The 22,354-nt window shown below is 45.4% G+C and overlaps 1 protein-coding gene and 1 long non-coding RNA gene across 4 annotated transcripts in view; both read right to left on the bottom strand.

The window, feature by feature from the left end:
- The window catches only part of Scp2 (sterol carrier protein 2), a 77,209-nt gene that overhangs the window by 15,412 nt on the left and 39,443 nt on the right, over positions 1 to 22,354 (bottom strand). For 2 of the 3 annotated variants that reach the window (XM_050136288.1, XM_050136289.1), the window contains 3 exons: positions 16,110 to 16,217; positions 12,557 to 12,710; positions 5,365 to 5,464 (listed from right to left, as the gene is read on the bottom strand). In XM_050136288.1, coding sequence (XP_049992245.1) covers positions 5,365 to 5,464; positions 12,557 to 12,710; positions 16,110 to 16,217 — 362 coding nt within the window. Of the gene's footprint in view, positions 1 to 1,695; positions 1,798 to 5,364; positions 5,465 to 12,556; positions 12,711 to 16,109; positions 16,218 to 22,354 lie in introns of those variants that run through there. The other variant, XM_050136290.1, reaches the window with a different exon arrangement.
- LOC126497986 (uncharacterized) lies at positions 6,995 to 12,550 on the bottom strand. Its single transcript, XR_007590736.1, has 2 exons — positions 8,398 to 12,550; positions 6,995 to 8,195 (listed from the first exon to the last, which is right to left on the bottom strand). It is a non-coding gene; the product is annotated as an uncharacterized lncRNA (long non-coding RNA).

Below are 22,354 nucleotides of genomic sequence, written 5' to 3'. Positions count from 1 at the left end.
GGGGGGGGGGGGGGGGGGGGGGGGGGGGGGGAAGGGGTGTTCACTCATGCAAACACACGTGGATGTCAGAGGCTGATGTCTTCTCACCTGCTTTTCTACTTTGTTTCTTTTTTATTTTTATTTTTTTGGTTTTTCTCTATTTTTTTGGTCCCTCTATGTAGCCCTGGCTGTTCTGGATCTCACTCAGACCAGGCTGATCTCAAACTCACAGAGATCCATCTGCCTCTGCCTCTGAAGTGCTGGGGTTAAAGGTGTGTGCTACTACACCCAGCTTCCACCTTCTTGAGACAAGGTCTCTCACTGGGCCTAGAGTTCAAAGTTTCAAGCTAGACTGGCTGGCCAGCAAACTCCCAGGACCCATGTGCACTCTCCCCACGTTCTGATGTGGACAAAAGCTCTATTTTCTCTTAGCTAGGTAGCTAGAAGGAGATTGCTGGATCATTGGGTGCTGCTTGACTCTTCAAAGAACTAACCATTTTTTCCAAAGTAGTTACACCGATACTCCAACCCTAGCAAGGTGACCAGGGGCTCAAATTTCTCTGCATCCTCACCCTGAGTGTTACCTCTTATTAGTCAGCCCACTGGGTATGTTGTTCTGTTTCTTAGAGAGAAAATCACCCTTTCTTATTTCACTATTACCCTCCAGCCTACCAGAAGGCAGCCAGGGGGCTTACAGCAAAGAAGCTGTTCTAAAGTATTTAGTCTGCACCTACGTTTCTCAGTAGTCACAGGTGCCTCTCCCCTCAGTTCTAAAGATTAAACTCAAGCCAGGTTTCCTGTGGGGCCAGTGATCAGTGAATGACTGTTTACAGATGTGTCTGCTCACACAGCCTCATGAGTTGGCCAGGAGCAGACACCACTGAGTTACATACAGCGGGGAAATCTGTCTGTCTGCTCACACAGTGCCTCACCTTCGGCCAGGAGCAGACACCACTGAGTTCCATACAGCGGGGCAAGCCCAGCAAGCGTTTAAAAGTTCTACACTCCAACTGCCCGAGAAATCCCTGCAGTCTCATTTACCCCACCACTTAAAACAGGTGGGTGTTAACTCATGCTTGCTCTTTTGTTTCGAAAACCAACTGGCCCTCTTACACACCCATACTCTTTAGTCCACAGAACACTTTCATTTGAAATGGGAGTGAAAGTGGGTAAGAGAGTTAAATGAGAAAAAAAAAATGCAGTTGCAAAACTGGAGATCATTATTTCCAAGAAATCCTAAGTGCCTCTTATGGGAGGAAAAGTGCTTCTGCGTGGCACGAAGGTCAGGGAGTAGGTGCTGCTGTAAACACAATAGGACAAAAACATGAGGCCAGAGCTCAAAGAACACCAGTGGAACATTGCTAAGAAAGACAAAGACGGAAATAAAACCTCGTGCGAGGTTGCCTCCACCGAGGCAGAAAATGCATTAATTGACAAAGAGTCCAGACTTTCACTTTCCAGCGCTGCAAACTGAGGAAACTGACAATCGTGGGAAGGCAAAAGCAGACTAGGGATAAGGTTATGAAGGGGTACGGAATTAAAATGAGAGCAAGAGGCATAAGCTTGCACTGCTAAAAGCACAGCGTGAAACTGAAACAGCACCTCTTTGTTAACTCCAGCAGGGAAGTCCTCCGTGATGGGTCCATGGCCAGCCTCAGTAATCGCTAACCCAATCTCCTATTTGACCTCTGAACTAAGTCCTCCTGGAGTTCCTCACTTTACAGTGGACACTTAGCAATGAAAGGCATTCCGAACACAGTAGGGAGCTATCTTCTGACTCGGATGGCAAGGAGTTTTATATAATAAGCCAATATAGTACTGGAAAAGGTGGAGAGAAAAAAGCAGTTATTCTCCCGAATTGTAAGTAAATCTGCAAATTATTATTCTCTTTTTGGTGGGAATCTGGCAATCTAGACAAAAACATAAAAGGCACATATTTAAGCACCCAATTTTGTCCTTAATTATTTAAACTACTTAGGACCTGAAGTACAGGAGGAAACTTATAACAGCAATGCTGCACTTGCAGAACTGAATATCATCTGATAGTCATAAGAGGCCAATTAAATAAATCATGGCAGATATGTGCAAACATGTACAACGCGCTGAAAAGCATGCTAAGGACCTATACGCAGGGCCACAAAGCATACTACAGTGAAAACAGAATGAGGTCATCTGCCTAGACGGCAGCCGGATGGTCCTGCAGCTCCTGTGGCAGGGCCATGTCATCCACCGTGCGCTCCAGCCCTGAAAGGCTCTAGGGAAAGGCACGCTAGCCACAGCGCACCCGGGTGATAGGAAGTCCTCTGCCCTACAGCAATGGACATATAAACTGTGCTCATCTTCCCTCTGTGGCTTGATGTGGGAGTGTCATATCAATCTGTTGATTTCATTGCTTAAGTAATAAACCAACTGCTTGGCCTCATAGCTTAGAACATAGATGGGAGGAGTAGATGGGAGGAGTAAACAGAATAGAATTCTGGGCGGAAGAGGAAGTGAGGTCAGACTCTGCTCTGCTCCCGGACAGACCCAACAGCTCTGCGCTCTGGAGCAGAGAAGCCATGCTCAGCCCTCCCAGGTAGACGCAATAGCTCTGCGCTCTGAGGCAGACGCATGAAGCTCAGACCCACGATGGACGGAGGCTAGAATCTTCCTCGTAAGCGCACCTTGGGGTGCTTACACACATCATTAGAAATGGGCTAGTCCAGGTGCAAGAATTGGCCTGTAAGGGCTAGAGTTCATGGGCCAAGCAGTTCTTTAAATGAATACAGTTTGTGTGTTGCTATTTCGGGCATAAGCTAGCCAAGCGGCCGGGGTGTTGGGGACGCAGCCCCGCCGCTCTTATTTCAACAGTGGCTCTACCAGGATGAAATGCCAGCCCAAAGGCCTTGGCTCCTTTTGTTTAGCTCAGCCATTTTAATCACTTTCTCAGGTGTGTGTGACCTGAATGGTGACTGTGTCTGGTTTGGTCTAAAAATCTAAAATCAATAGCGATATCCCAAAAGACTTCTACATTTCAGATAATGAAATAAATATCTAATCTTGCCTAAGAGTGCCTCTTTTTGATTGCCTTCTTATGACTTTTACCTATCGAGAACTAATTAAGGGGGGGCTGAGACATGGCTCAGCTGTTAAGAGCATTAGCTGCTCTTCCAGAGGTCTTGGGTTCAATTTCCAGCACCCACATGGTAGCTCACAACCATCTGTAACTGTAATCCTACAGGATTCAATGCCCTCTTCTGAAGTACAGCTATACATGCAAACAAAATACTCATATACATACATAAATAAATAAATCTTTAAAAAAAAACCAGCTTGTTCTTATAGAAGACTTGGGTTCAATTCCAAGCACCACATGGCAGCTCTCAATTGGGAAATTTTGACATTTTCCTTTTCATTAAAAAAAATTATTTTTAATAACATTGTTAATTTAGATATAAATTTTTAAGCTATTTATTTCTTTGATATGCACTGGTGTTTTACCTGCATATATGTCTGAGTGAGGGTGTCAGATTCTAATATGTGTAAATGTTCTGGCTGCATTTATGTAGGTACACTGTACATGTGCCTGGTTCCTGCAGAGGCCAGAAGAGGGTGCTAGATCCCAGGGAACTGGAGCTACCCACTCCAATTTCCAGTCACTATGTGGGCGCTGGGAACCTTGGTCCTTTGCAAGAGCAGACAGTGCTCTTAGCCGCTGAGCCATCTCTGCAGCTACCTAAAAAAATTTTTTCTTTTTTATGTGTTCTGTATAATATGATTTTTTTTTAAATTAGAATTCTTTCTTGCAAGAAGGGAGTAGCAACTACAAAAAGACTTTGAAAACTGCAAACTAAAGCTACGCAAGATGGTGCACACCTGTCATCCTAGCACAGGCTATGGAGGTGGTGCACACCTGTCACCCTAGCACAGGCTATGGAGATGGCGAACACCTGTGACCCTAGCACAGGCTATGGAGGTGGTGCACACCTGTGACCCTAGAACAGGCTATGGAGGTGGTGCACACCTGTGACCCTAGCACAGGCTATGGAGGTGGTGCACACCTGTGACCCTAGCACAGGCTATGGAGGTGGCGAACACCTGTGACCCTAGCACAGGCTATGGAGGTGGTGCACACCTATGACCCTAGCACAGGCTATGGAGGTGGTGGACACCTGTGACCCTAGCACAGGCTATGGAGGTGGTGCACACCTATGACCCTAGCACATGCTATGGAGGTGGTGCACACCTGTGACCCTGGCACAGGCTATGGAGGTGGTGCACACCTGTGACCCTAGCACAGGCTATGGAGGCAGGAGGGGAGGTCATCCTTAGCCAGTTAGAAGCCAGCATGAACTATATGAGGCACATTTCAAGGGGGAAAAAGCCAATAAATAATTCCATTTTAAAAATAACTATGAGAAAAGGTGGATAAAGACAAGAGAAACAACACAAACAAATAATGTTTGAAAATGCCATTATGGAACCTAATATGTACATGATAATAAAAATAAATAGTAATAAAGAAGTCATGTAGACTTAAATATTCATTTCCAATATTATTTAAAATGATTTTATATAAAATCCCTTTAATTCAGAAAGAAATTATAAAGCTGAATATGATGTTTACCCTGCCTGTCAAACCCAGTACTTCAGAGCTGAGGCAGAAGGACTGCTGTGTTTGTAGCCAGCAAGCAATATGCCTCAAAAAGACAAATAAAGGGGCTGGAGAGATGGCTCAGCGGTTAAGAGCACTGACTGCTCTTCCAGAGGTCCTGAGTTCAATTCCCAGCAACCACATGGTGGCTCACAGCCATCTATAATGAGATCTAGCGCCCCCTCCTGGCATGCAGGCACACATGGAAGGAATGTTGTACACATAATAAATAAAATAAATAAATTAATTTTTAAAAAAAGACAAATAAAAATAAAGGTTATATCAAAATGAGGCTTCTTACATCTGAACTATACCTATACCCAACTATACACAACTGGATATCTTCCTGACAAAGAAGACGAAAATGAAAATGATTTTAAGCATTATTTACAGTCTTTACAATCAAATTTAGAGATGTGCGCTGGACAGTGGTGGCACACACCTTTAATCCCAGCACTTGGGAGTTAGAGGCAGGTGGATCTCTGTGAGTTTGAGGCCAGGCTGGTCTACAAAGCGAGTTCCAGGACAGCCAGGGTTACAAAGAGAAACCCTGTCTCAAAACACAAAACAAAACAGATCTGGAGATGCATACATTTTCAAAACTCAGTCTTACTAGAAATACCAAGAAGGCTTATGAGACACTCAGGATTCTGAAACACAGACTTTCAGCACGTGACATGAGAGGTCACCTTCTGCTACCATCAACATCAGATGAAACCATGCACCTCCCAGCCCCAGCTCTGGTCTCTCACCTCTTCGAGCTTCTTCTCGATCTCCTTAAAGACGAGATTCGCCTTGAACCCATCAATCGCAGAGCTGGTGGGCGCAGCCTCGATCTGGTGTGCTCGGGAGCTGTGGAAGGAATCAGTGTCAGCTCTGGGACTCACAGAGGGACCTGGGTTTTAACATCTACGTAACAGTAACTCTCAAAAGTCCCAAGAAGAGATGTTGCAAATCTGACCTAAAGAAAATCTTTAGTAAGTATATAAAACAATTACCCAACTCCCATCCTACAACAAATACTGAGTTCTCACTAGGTGAAGAGAAGCTACCCTCGTGAAACTTACACGCCAGAGAGACTTTTGACGAAACAAACAAGCACACAAAGCTACAGTTACCTGCTGAAAGCAGAGCAGCTAAATGGCTAGAGAGGGGACATCTATGTCAGGCATGCTACTGTGGATAGTGGTCACTGAGAGCCCCTCTAGGGAGGCGATATTTTACATCACATCTTCAACTGCTAAATGAACCAGCCCTACAAAGAGTTTCGGCGGGGAAGCCAATGTAAGCCCGAAGGAACTTAGGTATAAAGGTGAAGAATGAAATACAAGGAAGCCAAAGGAGATAGAAGGCTGCCACGGCTACAAGCGGAGGAGAGACACAGGCCACGGCTACAGCAGAGGAGGAGAGAGGCCGCGGCTACAACAGAGGAGGAGAGAGGCCGCGGCTACAACAGAGGAGGAGAGAGGCCGCGGCTACAACAGAGGAGGAGAGAGACTGCGGCTACAGCAGAGGAGGAGAGAGGCCGCGGCTACAGCAGAGGAGAGAGGCCGTGGCTACAGCAGAGGAGGAGAGAGGCAGGCTGTGAGAAACCAAAGGGCCGAGAACAGAACAGGACCTCCCAGGCCTTAGGTAATTGGTTCAGTGGTTTTGGTTTCTTTGGTTTTCTTGCAGTGCTGGGGATGGGATCCAGACTCTTGGGCCTGCTCGTCAAGCACTCTGCTGCTAAAATGCCCCCAGCCCGTTACATTTCAGTTTTAAGGACTGGCGTGTAGCTCAGTGGTAGAACATGCACTTAGAATGCTTGAGGACCCTCATCACAAAAACAAAAAACAGACAAATAAACCACCCCCACCCCCACCAAGTTTCAGTTTTAAGTATAATCAAAAAAACACTGGAGCATGTCCTAGTTTATATCTTGAAAAAGAATCTAACTCTCAGCTAGAAAGTAGACCTTAAAGGAACAAATCAGGAGACAGGGAGATCAACTAAGAGTCTATTGCAATCATCCGATCAGAGATGATGGCAATCAGAACCTAATTACAAGGAAGTGGACGAGGCAGTGGAACACAGGCCAGGCTGGTCGAGATTCCCTTTGACCTGTGATAGGAGATAATGACACATTGCTGACGCGTAGGAGACGACCACTGATAATGGCCTGATGTGCACTGGCAACACAGGTCTTAGAGCTCTGAAGGGCCTATTCCATTCACAGGCAGTAGGACTCTGAGCAAAGGGCGGACTTCATCCCACTGCACAACAGGAGGAGGAAAAGGAGTACCAGTGACTTTGCAGAATTAAAACAAGGGCCCGAGAAGCGCCTAGCAGTGTGCAGCCTGTGGAAAACAGCAGCAGCCGTGAATGCTGTCAGGTCAGAGGTAGCAGTCAATGTTCAGCTGTCAGGAAATTCCTGAGAGACCAGCACAGACTGGTGAAGGCAGCTGAGCCAGGAAGTCACAGGAGGGAGACACAGCTGCTCCATCATCACTCCTTCCTCCCTTTCTCCCCTTATCTTCTGTCTATCTTCTATCATCTATCTTCCTATCTATCTATCTATCTATCTATCTATCTATCTATCTATCTATCTTCTATCTCTCTCTGTGGGACTTGAACCCAGGACCTAGTACATGCTAAGCATGACTTTCCCAATGAGCTTCACTCCCATCCTCTTTCAGTCATTTCATAACCATCTAAATTGGTATGGTGGCAGAGCCTGTAATCCCAGTACTTGGGAGACAGAGTCTGGAGGATTGAGTTCAAGGCCAGCCTTGGCTACACAGTGAGTTTCAAGCTAACCTGGGCTACCTAGTAAGACATTGTCTCAGAAAAAAAAGAACTAGCTGGGCATAGTGGTGCATGCCTCTAATCCCAGCATTTGGGAGATAGGAGCAGGCAGATCTCTGGCCAGCCTGGTCTACATTGGGAATTCCAGGAATATATAGTAAGACCCTGTTGAAAGAAAAAGAAAGCAAGGAAAGAAGGAAGCAAAGAAAACACCAGCCATTAAACACATAAGCAACATCCAGCGACTGCCTGCAACATGCAAGGCAATAGTGTTCAAGGAATGATCTGAGAGGTAAGGTCTGAAGACCAAGCTGCCATGATCTCAAGGGCAGAAAGCTGGGGATGAAAGGAAAAAAGGAAAATCAGAGTGACCAACACAGCAAGCGGGGAGAAAATGACATGGCCTGAAGGTGGAGAGCTGTACAGAAGACATGGGCACACAAAGCAAGGAATCTGGGAAGCCACAGAGAGAGCAGCAGTAAAGCAGAAGTGTGTCCTGACAGTCCTGCCAACAGTGTGCAGAATGATTCAGAGAGGGGACATGAAAGCAGGTGAAGAGAACGGGCTGGAGGCTGCTGCAGTGGTCCGGGCATAAGTGACGGCGGCCTGGATACAGTCTGCTGATGGGAATGAAAAGAAGGGGACAGATCCAAAACAAAAGCAGAATCTACAGACTTTGCTGCTGGGATGAGGGACGTGGAAAGAGGGTAGAAAGGCTATCTTGGGGGTTCTGGGGATAACTGGAAATGACTAAGGTGAAGAGTAAAGTGGGAACAGAGAGAACGGGTGGCCTACCTACCTCAGCTGCAGTCCCGGGTGGCCTACCTACCTCAGCTGCAGTCCCAGGTGGCCTACCTACCTCAGCTGCAGTCCCAGGTGGCCTACCTACCTCAGCTGCAGTCCCAGGTGGTCTACCTACCTCAGCTGCAGTCCCGGGTGGTCTACCTCAGCTGCAGTCCCGGGTGGTCTACCTCAGCTGCAGTCCCGGGTGGTCTACCTACCTCAGCTGCAGTCCCGGGTGGTCTACCTCAGCTGCAGTCCCGGGTGGTCTACCTCAGCTGCAGTCAGTTGGGGGAGTCTGTGATGTCAGAGGCAGGAGGATAGGAGGGTCCAGAACTCACAGGGATCGATCCAGTGGAGTAACAACCACCAACAAAAAAAAAAAAGAGTGTTGAAGTCCTGGAGTAGACTATAGAGAAGAGAAGACAGGACAGTGTCCCTTGGAAGACATTATTTAGAAGTCTGGGAGCCAGTGAGGATTCATTCAGAAATCAGGCAAAGGGTCACAGCAGCCTAGAGCAGAGAAGGTCCAGCAGATAAGAGTGAACGATGGCAAACACTGTCAAAGGGTCAAGTTCCTAAGGGATGGGACAACAGTAACCTGGTTCTTCTGAGAACCATTTATGGTTCAAATCTCAACGAATTGAATTCATCTCTGCCATGGTGATAGCTAAGAAGGTTAAATGCTTGTTTGGGGTGGGATAAAAATAGAATCTTTGAGTAATCTCCTAAAGAAATGCAGCATTTCCTTTTGGGTGTAAGTACAAAACAATCCTATACACTTTTAAGATCTTCTCCAGTATTTTCAGTGTGTCAAGATATACAGAGTACAGCCAGATATAGAGGTGTACATCACATCAGCTCTTGGGAGGTAGAGACGGAGGATGGAGAGCTGAAGATCGTCCTCAGATGCATAGTGAGTTCCTAGTCCATCTTGGGCTTCATGAGACCCTACCTCAAAACATAAAACAACAAAAACCCCACGTCACGTAAACTTCATCACCCAAACTACTTTTAACTGTTCAGTACAAAGATTAAATTTTCATCTTATAAAACTGAAACTCTGGGGCTGGAGCGATGACTCATCACTTAAGAGCACTTGCTGCTCTTCCAGAGGACCCAGGTTCTCATCCCAGCACCCACACGGTGGCTCACAACCGCCTTTAACTCCAGTTCCACAAGATACACTGCACTCTACCGGGAATGCATGAATGTGGTTCACAAATATGCTTTCAGACAAAACAGACACACACATAAAATCAGTAAATGAGTCTTAAGAAACAAGTTGCCTCATGTGCTGGCACACGCCTTTAATCCCCCAACACTTCAGAAAGGCAGGTAAGTTTCTGTGAATTCAAGGCCACCCTGGGCCACAGCAAGCCCCTGCTAGCCAGAGCTACATTGTGAAACCCTGCCTTAAATAAATAAGTCTGTATTTTAACCTTTAATCACCAATGTGCCCTTTTCCAAGCTAAACACTTCTTGATTCTATCTGGTAGAACAATCGATCCTGGCAGCTCAAAAGTGTACAAAGTATCTTGACTATGTGTCAGATACAGACATATTTCCAAAGGTCAAGGTGTCTCTCTCTCTCTCTCTCTCTCTCTCTCTCTCTCTCTCTCTCTCTCTCTCTGTGTGTTTGAGAAAGCTCATCATTGATTAACCAACCTTCCATTAGATTAGAGAAAAAGTTAACACAAAATACTGTCAATATTTTCTGAACATCTTTCCTTGTAAGTTACTTTTATACCTGCCCTGTTTAAAAGAAATCGAGTAATAACTTAAACTCAGCTATCTCCCACACAGACGTTTCCCCTGGTTTCTTTTCGTTTTCTTGCTTACTTTGCTTACTCTTGCTGTGCTGCCCAGGCTAGCTTAAGTGAACTTCCCCTCAGCCTGCCAAGACCTGGGAATATAGGTGTGTGCGTACCATGGAGCCTAGAGTCTCATAACTTCGTTCAATACAAAATTTTAGTAGAAACTAAACTATGATTGGTTGTTTGTTTGTTTGTTTGTTTTGGATTTGAGACAGGGTTTCTCTGTAGCTTTGGTTCCTGTCCTGGAACTAGCTCTTGTAGACCAGGCTGGCCTTGAACTCCCAGAGACCCGCATGCCTCTGCTGGGATTAAAGGCGTGTGCCACCACGCCCGGCACTGTGATTGGTTTTTATTTTAATTTGGTAAATACAAGTTTACTGGAATTAGTCTAGCAGTAAATAATGTTGGAAGGGGCTTAAAGATTGGGAGCTGGAGAGATGGCTGAGGGGGTAAGAACACTGGTTGCTCTTCAGAGGATCTCAGTTCAATTCCTAGAAACCATCCATAATGAGATCTGGTGCCCTCTTCTGGAATGCAGGCAGAGATACAGGCAGAACACTGTATTCATAATAAATAAATAAGTTTTTAAAAAAGAAAGGTTAACTTAAAGAATATCCTAGTGTGGGTTTGGTTTTCCATTAGATACACAGGACATTTTACTGTAAGAGCCTTCACAGGCTCAGTATCAACAATGTCACAAGATTGTGAGTGAGAAGTAAATGAAACAGGAACTTTACTCTGTGGTGGTGGCTAAGGCCTTACTTCTTAATCTTAAGCGTTCTTTAGCTAAACTGCCTTACCTCTGCTCTCCAATTTATCTGTGGTGAGTTTGGCACTACCTACCATGTGGGGTTTTATACAGAGAAATGCGGCTGCAGAAGCATCGCTCGGTGATGAAGCTCTTTCTTAGCATACACAATACCCTGGGTTTAAAAGCCAGCACAGCCAGAAAGAAAAGGTTAATACAAATCAGCAATAACCCTAACAGACAGTTCTCCAACTATGATACACGGATGGTAGATGAGCAGCCCAGGAAATGAGGCTCAGAAAATGATTAGTACTGAGGAGATGCAAGCCAAAATTGTGAGCTTTCCCATCACATGCATGAGGATTGCTAAAAGAGACCAGTAACGACCAAGAGCCAGGAGGGGCTTTCATACCAATGAGATACCAGTCAGCCCTCCACAGCAATACAGCGCCTTGAAAACACTACATCAAAGAAGCCAGTCACGAAAGAGCAACACCACCTGACCCCCTTTATATGGAATATGCACAGCAGGCAAATCCAGAGACACGGAGTGGGTGAGGAGCTGACTGCAGAAGAGACAGACTGGAAGTGAAAGCATCTGGGGTGTGTGTTCGCCCATTCGGGGGTGATGAAACCTTCTAGAACCCATCACGGGAAGGATAATCTGGAAATCACTGAACAGACTTTAAGGGGGGCTGTGCAGCATGGAAAGTGTGTCTGTAAGCGTGCCCCATCCTTTGTAGAACAAAATGTGTGAATAAATGATTAAGTAATTACCAAGAATTTCAAGAGAAAAAGAGCCCGTCAGTGTTAAAAAAAAGTTACAGTGTGGTTAAAGACTTTTAAGAATGGAAAATACGGTCAACGGTAATCAGTTCATTCATTCGGCTCAGAACACAATCTGATCTGACCTCATTCCAGACAGACCCCGAGGAATCCCAGCACACACAAAGCAAAGGTGGTTCACTATAAGAGGCTCATCACGGCCAGTGGTGGCCAGCAGAGGCAGGCAGATCTCTGAGTTCGAGGCCAGCCTGGTAATATGGTTCCAAGACAGCCGGGACTACGCAGAGAAACCGTCTCCATGAAACAACCCAAGAAAAAAAAGAAAAAAAAAAAGAGGCTCTTCATGAAAAGGAATAATTAAAGCAAAAAGAAAAGAAAAATGAGTTTGTGGACTAGGGAAGATTCGCTGGTGTTTGGGAATGGAGGCAAGGAGCCAATGAAGGGAAAGCTAGAAGATTCCGAAGAGGATATACATAATCTGGAATAGTACAGAAGGTGGGTGGAACTCAAACACAGGGCAAAGCTAGGCCTCGGAGAAGAACCCCCGAGAGGCTGCAGGGCAGCTGAGGGATCAGAGAGAGCTGGGACAGAGGCACCTGAAGCAGCAGGCGCTTCCAAGAGAGGAAGAATGCGAGACAGGAGGAATTCGAGCAGCCATGAGGGCTTGGTTGAGAAACGTGTCTGCAAGGGTCCAATGGCACAAGTATTTGGTTGTTTTCTCCGAACCACTTCAGAACCCGAGAGAAAGGAGAGCATCGACTGTGGGAAATGAAACCAAAAGGCGACTTGCCTGGGTTCTGTTGACGTGTGGGTCAGCATTCCTAGCTTCGCTCTTCCTCCTGAACAAAACTTCCCTAAGGCTGACTGAGCTTAAAAAGAAGTCTTAACTTTTAACGTCAGGTTAAAGCAGTAATGCCATACTTTCCCTTAAATGTTCAATCAAACTGTGAATTTTTAAAAAATATGCAAGCGTCACTTATTGCGAATACTCAGAAGAACAAAAGTAGCAAAACTTGGAATGCCGCTTACCTGACAGCTCCAGGAAAACCCATCCTGTAGAGTGTAACCACCACAGCTCCTCCGAGGCCTAAATTGTGCTGCAGAGCCACCTTTGCCCCAGGAACCTGCCTCTTTCCGGCTTCGCCTCTCAGCTGCCAGCAGAGCTCCGCGCACTGAGCCAGACCTGGCGAGTCGAGCACAGAGCGTCCCCGGCCGCGTTAGAGAGAAGTCTCCGCCCACCCGAGAGCGAAGTCTCCACCCACTCGCCCCACGCAAGGGCTAGTTGGGACTTCCAGCTAAAGCCACCCTCGCCTCAGGAACTTCGAGCCCAAGATTCGCAGCTAGTTCCCACGCTAAGTGATCTAGCATTTAAAAAAGACTCGAGTTCACAAAATCATGGAATGCTCACACACTTTCTTCAACCCATTGTTTCCTGGCATGCTGAAATCGAAAACACTGCAACCAGCTGATGTGTGTGTAGTGGTACACTCCTCTAATCCCAGCAGAGGCAGAGGCAGGCGGACCTCTGTGAGTTCAAGGCCAGCGTGATCTGCGTGTCGAGTTCCAGGACTACTTAGTGAGATTTTTGTCTCAAAAAAAAGTTGACTCACTTAATTCTTTTGAGATGGGAACATTTTGAAAAGCAACGAGGAAGATAAACTGAACTCTTGAGAGGGGACGAGAAGGAAGCAGGCGATATTCAGTGGGAAATGGAAGAACTGGTTAGGAGTAGGGGTTCAAAATGGAGGGGAGAAGGAGACAATACAGATGGAGAAGGAGGGATCTATAACCCTGAGAATGTTTGAAATAGTCATAGGGCATCATCTAACTTTAAAGTACGTATAGCACAGATAGGTGTATTATACACACACATTTATTGTTTAAATGAAGTTATAAGGCCACTTGGGATGATAATGCCTCTGCCAAGAGCCGTAGACTAACAAAACACCTAGTGCCTGGCCTGAGAAAGCTTCTTCCGAGTTCAAGAGACTCCCCAAACAGTGAAGGCATTGTTGTTGCCCTTGGTTTCATCCCAGAAGTCAAAGTGCCAATTGCTAAAGATAGCACACACTTGGCCACAGGACTCAGAGGCGTTGAGCTAGATCTAACCCAAAAGCCTACTTCCTGAGGACTATCCTGGGCAAGCCGGAAATAAAAAGGGGGATGAGAAATCAAGTGTCTTACCCAGCTGTGCTGTGGTGTCTATGAGCCACAGCAATGACCAGCACAGCCAGATGTCCCCAGCGGTGCGATAGTGACTGTGTCCTGATGGTGATCACTGCTGTCTAATTAGACTCAAGGCCCACTCAATAGGAAGCAAATCTCACCTAACACTATAAACCTAGCCAACCACCAGTGGTGAGCAAGGTCACGTCTCTTAAGAGACCCTACTAGGCTGGGCAGTGGTGGCGCAGGCCTTTAATCCCAGCACTCAGGAGGGAACCTCAACTGAGAAAATGCCGCCATCAGATTAGCCTAAGGCAAGGGTGGGCAGTGGCATTCCTGGGCTTGTAGTCCTGCTTTAAAAGGAAAGGTGAGTGAGCCAGGGAGAACACGCAGGTAAGCAGCGTTCCTCCACAACCTCGCTAAGTTCTACCCTCCAGGAGCACCCGTGACAAACTTCTATAAAGAAGGAATTCCATGGATGAGAGAAAATAATAAACCTCTGCCAGTTTTTTAAATGACATAATAAAAGAACCAAAGACGAGAGGAAAAAACAGAATGGCAGAGTAGCACACCACACTGAGCTACCTGTGAATACGCAGCCTACCTGCATCTTCCTTCCTGAACAGCCTGGTACAGAACCTGGGGCCTTCTGTATCCTGGTGTCCCACCACTGAGCTACACAACAGCCCTGCACCCTGCCACACTTCTTCCTTTCTCCTCCCCAATCCATCTAGCTCTTCTGTTTTCTACTATGTTATACACTTACAAAACCTGAGGGGTTCTTGCTGTTTTTGTTAGTTTTTTGACACAGAGTCTCTCTGTGTAGTCCTGGCTGTCCTGGAACTCACTCTGTAGACCAGGCTGGCCTCAAACTCAGAGTTCTCCTGCCTCTGCCTCCCGAGTGCTGGGATTAAAGCTGTGTTGTGGAAATAATCTTTTTGTACCCTGTGAAGATGTGACATTCTGATTGGTTTAATAAAAAGCTGAACAGCCAGTAGCTACACGGGATTTTCAGGTAACTGATGCTAAGAAGAAAAAGGCACCAACCAGGCAGAGAGAAGCAGCATGGGCAGTGCTGAGTAAAGATGATAAAGCTCGAGACGAAAAGTGGATCAATAAAAATGGGTTAGTTTAAGTTGTAAGAATTAGTACCAAGCCTAAGCCATTGGCTAAGCTTTTATAATTAATAATAAGTCTCCAGGTCATTACTGGGAAGCCGATGGTCCTGATGAAAAGGTCCAACTACAAAGGTGTCTGCACCACTACACTCAACTGAAATTTGAGTTTTAAATAAAAATAAAACAAGGTTAACTGCTTTAATTTATTGCAGAAATTTCAAGAAGTTAAAATATTCCATTAATCAACACATACCAGATAATAAAGAAAAAACACAGCCCATCTACCTTTACAGAAACAAACAACAGAAATTTGCCACTACGTTATTTTAGAAGCTGCAATACAGAAGCTGTCATTTTTTCAGTTAAAGACCTTAGAGTCAAAGTGATTAATTTCTAACTGCTCAGAGGAATCACAGTGGCCAGTGGGCAACAGAGCCATAGTAAAGCTCTTATTTCATAATTTCTAGTCTGGATTTCTCAAGAGGAGGCAAGTTCCACGCAGTGCTCAGCTGAGATGATCTTATCTGGATAGTCCAGCAGCTCGGTTAGGAAACAGCTGGCGAATTAGCACACTGCAGGTGAAGGGAAATCAAGCGACTGCAGTTAAGAAGCATTTAAAGCCCCACTCACGGAGCTGGAATGGTGGCTCAGTGGCCGCTCTTCCAAAGAACCAGCACCCACATAGCAGTTCACAACTATCTGTAACTCTAGTTCGAGGGGAATCTTGTATTTTCATGCAGGCAAAATCCCAATGTACATAAAAAATAAAGAAATCAAAAGAAAGGAAGGAAAAAGAGAAAAGAAAAGAAAGCTCCAGTCACTCCAGGTTCAAAGAATACAGACATACTGAAATCATTGACTTCAGCCACTCACAGCAGTTCATACCAACAATCCCCGCATTTGGGAGGGGCAGGCAGGGGGATTGCTGAAAGTTTAAGGTCATCCTGAACTATACAGTGAGTTCCAGCCCAACCTGAGTTATACAGTTAGACTGTCTTAAAAAAAAAATCAAAAACAAGGGCCAGCAAAATGGCTCAGCAGATAGATATGTGCCAAGCTTGATGACCTGAGATTTGATTCCCCGGGACCCATATAAAATTGGAAAGAGAGAGCCAATTCCCTCAAGCTGTCCTATGATCTCCACATGTGTGCGCTATAGAACATGCATGTGCACACATACATATACAATACATAAATAAGTAAATATAAAAAAGAGCTAAAAAGGAAATCAAGGTCTAAAGTATAATTTTGACAAAAAAAAAAGAATAAAAATTTCTCGAATCTGAATATATTGTCACCTGTTGCTCCCAGGGGGTGTCCCTTGGAAATGAGTCCTCCACTAGGGTTTATGACCCACTTTCCTCCGTAGGTGTTATCTCCTCTGTCAACCAGTGTTCCGCCTTGCCCTGCAGGAGGAAAACATTAACATTCACAAATGTTACAAAATAATACTGGACAGAAGGCATGTCTGTTTAACTTTCCCATACAGCTGAGTATTTAATACAAACACTTCCTACGAGCTTAATAATTTGTTACAAATGGTTCTAAGCGTTGAGTAATGTTACTGAGCAATAAAGGCTAACCTTTCCAAACTGTTCTGCATGAAACAGAGCACTGACTAGTTCCTAAAAGCCCTGTAGCTTCCAAAGTTGCCCCAGGTGCAACAGAGAGGCAGAAAAGAACTAATAAGGACAGCACAAACGCTCTGCAGCATTTTAACTGGAAATTACAGTTTCAAAATTCTTAAGTGTCCAAAATGAATTTATTTTCTCTCTGGTTTCAGCTGTATTACTATGTGGTATATAATTGTTTAAATTAAAAAAAAAAAAGGCTTGTTGATCATCATGGCGCACACCTTTAATCCCAGCACTCAGGAGGCAGAGGAAGATGGATCTCTGTGAGTTCGAGGCCAGCCTGGTCTACAGAGTGAGTTCTAGGACAGCCAGGACTACGTGGAGGAACACTGTCAAAACAAAACAAAACAAACAAAAACAACAGAAGAGCAGGACTGAAAGTGTGGCTCGTGGCAGAGTGCGTACCCAGCATTGGATGTCCTGGTGTTTGATTCCAGTACCTACATACTGAGTTCCAGACCAACCAGGGAGATGCAGTGAAATTCTGTCTCAAACAAACCCCTCCCCTCAAAAAAAAAAAAAAAAAAAACTACAAATTTATTTCACATGCTTGGTGGCCTCCACATTGCCCGTTAATGATCTGTTTGCTGTTTGGTGGTTACAAAACAAAAGTGCATGGATCATATAAAATATTCTTCCAGATGCTTTTCTGATCAAATAATAAGATCTGGGAGCTCCAGAGGTGACGATAATTAATGGTTTGGGTACTGTACGTAGCCATGGCACCATGAAGAGGAGGATGGAAAAGAGTTTGCAAAGGTGGGAACAAGGAAGAGAACCCTGGACAAACTACATGGGGTTCTAGATGCAGCATCTGAGGGGAAAATGAACCGACGGTGCTTGAAATAAGAGGCAACGTGGCTTCAGGAGAGTAGTCACAGAGAGAAGAGGCTGCGGACACCTAGGTGCACCCTAAAGAGACAACACTCAGCCAGTTCCTCTCTGTGAGTGAGAAACGAGCAGGCCTGTAAGAGAAGGACAACCCTGACCATTCTGTGTGGGCTTGAGCAAAGAGACTGGAGTCCAAGCAGACGCAGGGCCAGCTGTGAGGCAACCACAGCCTAAGAAATCATGCTGGCAGCGACAAACCTGGCAAGAAGTGGTGTACTCAGATTTATCTGAAGGCAGAGTCCAGTGCCAACAGGACTCAACAAAGGATTCAGTCACAGTGGCTTGAGAAAGAAATAAGACTTGAGACCGACTCTGCAGAGGCTGGAAGGATGGCTTGGCAGTTAAGGGCACCTGATGCTCTTGCAACAAGTTTGCTTCCCAGAAACAAACTTAGGCAGCTGATAACCTCCTATGACCAAAGGATGAGACAGCCTCTTCTGGCTCTACATATGCGTGCACACATGCACAGACATGCAAACACACACTTAAATAACAAATAAATCTTTAAAAAAGTGATTTTTATTTTATTTTGTTTTTATTTTTTGTGTTGGTTTTTTTGTTGTTGTTGTTGTTGTTGTTGTTGTTTTTCGAGTCAGGGTTTCTCTGTAGCTTTGGAGCCTGTTCTGGAACTAGTTCTTATAGACCAGGCTGGCCTTGAACTCACAGAGATCCACCTGTCTCTGCCTCCTGATCCTCCTGTCTCTGTTTCCCAAATGCTGAGATTTGAAACCCCCCTTTCTACCCAACAGAACCAGAAAAAGAAACTCCACAGGCTGAGTAGTGAGCAAAGGAGGCCACAGTAGAGAGAGCCAGAGCAGAGCCCCCAGCCTGATTCTGAGTGGAGACTTATGTAGGTCTGAGACTCACTCCCCTGAGCTATGGATGCACAGGAGGGCCCCGAACCAGCACAGCTGTAACAGGCTCAGGAGCTAAACATGAGCATCAGTCACCACCTCCGAAGGCAAGACAGAACTTGTCATAACAAACTGGGCTGACCGCTCCCTAAGTCACAAACAGTGTGGAGCGGGGGGGGGGGGGGGGGGAACAAAAAATGTCGAAGAAAAGAAAAGAGGGCGAAAGGGTGAAAGAACACAAGAGAAACNGGGGGGGGGGGGGGGAAAGATAACTCGGTCAGTAAACCATGAGGCATGTAGGCAGTAAGCAGGAAGACTGAGTTAACCCCCAGCACCCACATAAAAGGCCGGGTTTGGTGTGTGTGCTTAGAATCCTAGACCTGAGGAGGCAGAGACAGTGGACTCCTGGGCTCACTGGCCATCCCACCTCGCCTAAACCCAGTGATCCCCGGTCCTAGCAACAGAGTTTGTCTCAAAAATAAAATGGGGAGAGGTAACCCAAGGGAGAAAGAGCATCAATAGATTACAAAGTCTAGATTACAAAGGTATCGAGGACTTTCAAACTGATCCTAGAGCTGCAAGGGGAAGGAGACACACTAGAAATACACACCAAGACAGAAGTTCTCAGGACAGCCAAGAAACTAGAAAATGAATCCCAAAGAAATTTGAAAAGAGAAATCTTTGAAATAAAACACTAAATCCAGATGTGGTGGTTCATGGCCAGGATGCTGACCCCGGATGCAGAGGCAGAGGCTGCAAGGTCAAAGCTGGCTCTGCAATAGTGAGCTCGTTGGTACTGGAGACTGGACCCAGGGGTTCCTGCATGTGAGGCAAGCACTGTGCCTCCTGAGCTAGCCCCAGCCTGAGATCTGTCTCCAAAAGGAAAGGAAGAGAAACATGAAAGGACATCCTACCATTCTGAAGGCTGAAGCAAGAAGATGGTCATGTGATCAAGGCCAGCAAGACTCTTGTCTCCAAAAAAAGAAAAAGGAAGAAAGAAAAGGAAAAAAAGAAAGAAAGAAAAAAGCTGGGTGACAGTGGCGCACACCTTTAACCCCAGCACTCGGAAGGCAGAGGCAGGTGGATCTCTGTGAGTTTGAAGCCAGTGTGAGTTCCAGACAGTCGAGGCTGATACATAGAGAAACCCTGTCTCGAAAAACTGGGGAAAAGAAATTACTCCAGAGGCTCAGAGCAGGAAGGGGATTTTAAAAAACGAATGGCCCCAGGTTTGATCACCAATTCTACAAAAAGAAAACAAAACAAAAAAGTAAGTGTTCCACAGACTTGTGGGGTAATACCAAAAGCTCTAAACAGACATCACTGTAATGGCGCATGCCTTCAATCCAAGCACTCAGGAGCTCAGGAGGCAGAGGCAGGCAGATCTCTGTGAGTTCGAGATCAGCCTGGTCTAGACAGTAAATTCCAGGTCAGTAAGGGCTGTGTATTTAGACCCTGTCTCAAAGCGGAGTGGGAGCAGAGACAGAGAGAGGATCTTGGAACATTCAACCCTAAATGGGATCTCTATCAAAATCCCTTCCAACAGGACAGGGGAACTCACCCACCTTGAAGAAGAAGAAAGAGTGTAAGAGCCAGACAGGATGGAGGATGCCAAGAAAACGAGGCCCTCTAACTCAACATGATCAAAGTGCATATGAACTCAGAGAGACTGCTGCAGCCTGCCCAGGGCCTGCCCAGGGTCGGCACCAGGTCAACGAGCACAGATAATGGCTTCCAGCTCAGTGTTCTTACGGGACTCCTAAGTGCAAACACGCGGGTCTCTGATTTTTGTGCCTTCTCTTAGGCTCTTTTCCTTCTGTTCATATGCCTTGTCCAACTCCAATGTGATAGTTTTTGTTTTATCTTATTATATTTTATTTTGTTACATTTTTAGAAAAGTATATTCACAAGTCTTGCAGAGGACCAAGGCTTGTTTCCCAGCTGCTCACAACAGCTTTTAACTCCAGTTCCAGGGGATCCAGTGCCCCCTTCTAGTCCTGCTCAGGCAATAGGCAAACACCGGTGCACATACAAACATGCAGGCAAAATACAGAGAATAAAAACAAAGAAACAGGGCTCTTGTGTTCGGAGCCAGGATGATCCAAGGCTTTCTCAGCAGCCCTGATGAAAGGGCAAAGGGAATGCTAGTCTGTGTCTTTGCCCAGGGCAGACTTGGCTCCTGTAGTCTGGAACTAGAAACAGGCCCTCAAAGGAGTTAGGTTTTGGTTCCTGGGAACCTGGCCTTTTCCCCCAGAAGAGACTGGAGTTGAGTCTCAAAGATGCTGTGTACTGGGTCTATATATGATAGTTTTCCGATGACTGTGTTCATTTCCCCCTGCGAACTATATATATAATATGCTGTACATCTTAATAAACATCGTTGCATCCTGATCCCAAACTTTCATGTCTTCTTAATTTATCTTCCTTTGGTCCTCCTCTCAGGAACCTGTCACTAATGAAAAACCTGCCAGTCCAGGTCAGTCTTGGACTGGGAGATGGCTCAGTGGGTAAAGTATTGCCACTCAGACATGAGGGCCTGGATTTGAAACCCTAAGATCCACGTAAGAGCCCAGCATGGATCTATAACCCCCGTACTCCTACAGCAAAACAGGAAGTGGAGACAGGGGAGCCTCTAGACGCTTGTAGGGTACACAGCCATGAGCAGTAAGAGAAAGACATTATCTCAAACATGAAGATTCTACACACACACACACTCACACACACACACACGATCTTTAAGAATGAAGTGACAAAAATTATAAATACATAGGTAAATATAAAATACTTTTTCCTCTTAATCTCTTCAAATATGATCACGTTAATATTTTCAATATAAACAGGTGCGATATACATGACGACTACAACAATGAAGGCAAAGAGGAGTCAGTTAAGGGCCTGTGTGGTGGCCAGGGTTCCTCCTTGCATGTTAAGAGGCACAATACTAACTACTAGAGACTGAAGGCTAAGGACACACCATGGCCTTGGAGCAGCGGTTCTTAACTGGGGGAGATTTTACCAACAGGGAGAGACGTGGTAATGTCTGGAGACATTTTTGGTTGTCACGACTGTGGGAGGCATTTGTGGCATTCTGTGGGCAGAAGGTCAAGCACACTCACTGCTGAACACCCTAAAATGTGCACACTCTACTACAGAACGACAGGGCTCAAAGGCCAACAGTGCTGAGGATGTCCTATCAGCAGCCTCTAGAGAAGAAAAAGAAACAGGGGCTAAGGAGGGAGCTAACTCCGTAGAGTGACAGAACTTGGGAGACAGAAGCAAAAGGGCCAGAAGTTCAAGGTCATTGTCAGCTAGCCAGCAAGTTAGAGTAGCCTGGGGAAAAGGGAAGGCCTAGGAGATGGCTCAGCAGGTAAAATGTTCCTGAGACAAGCCTGGTGACCTGAGTGTGACCCTAAAACCCTACAAAGGGGGAAAGAGAGAAAGCAGCTCCATGGTGTTGTCCTCTGACCTCCTTATGTGCACCATGCCACGTGCACACCAATAAACACAATACACACGATAACTATAAACTAATATACATAAATCTTAAAAAGAGATCCAGTCAAAAAGCCAGCAGATACATATAGTATCCTACAAATGTTCAAATGATGCAAAAGAAGTCAGAAGGAAAGCAGAGAATAAAAAGTACACAACACAAGAAGAAAACATAATAAAATGGTCCATCTAAACCATATGGACACAGAAGACTATGTTCTTGGACTAGGAGAAAATATTCACAACATAAACATTTATCATTGGCTGGGCAGTAGTGGAGTACACCTTTAATCCCAACACTGAGGAGGCAGAGGCAGGAGGATCTCTGTGAGTTCGAGGTCAGCCTGGTCTATAGAATGAGTTTCAGGACCGCCAAGGCAACACAGAGAAACCCTGTCTCAAAAAACAAAACAATACAAAACACACACACACACAAAAAAAAAACAAACAAAAAGAAGCTTATCTCTGAAATGTATCTAGAATATATAGAGTATATATATTAAAATTGTGATGTTATATATGTGTATGTATATAAATACATACATTCTTAAAATACAATAACGAGAGCAGACAACCAAAAGGCAGAGATTTAAATAGATATAAAAAGACAGGCACAGGATACGTAAAAAGAAGGTACATGAGGGGCTGGAAAGATAGCTCATCAGTTAGGTGTGC

This window comes from Alexandromys fortis, unplaced genomic scaffold, assembly GCF_014885135.2.
Source record: "Alexandromys fortis isolate MF-2015 unplaced genomic scaffold, M_Fortis_MF-2015_v1.1 scaffold_13, whole genome shotgun sequence".
NCBI classification, from domain to species: Eukaryota; Metazoa; Chordata; class Mammalia; order Rodentia; family Cricetidae; genus Alexandromys; species Alexandromys fortis.
Note: the sequence above shows the minus strand (reverse complement) of the source record. Positions and strands in the feature narration are given on the sequence as shown.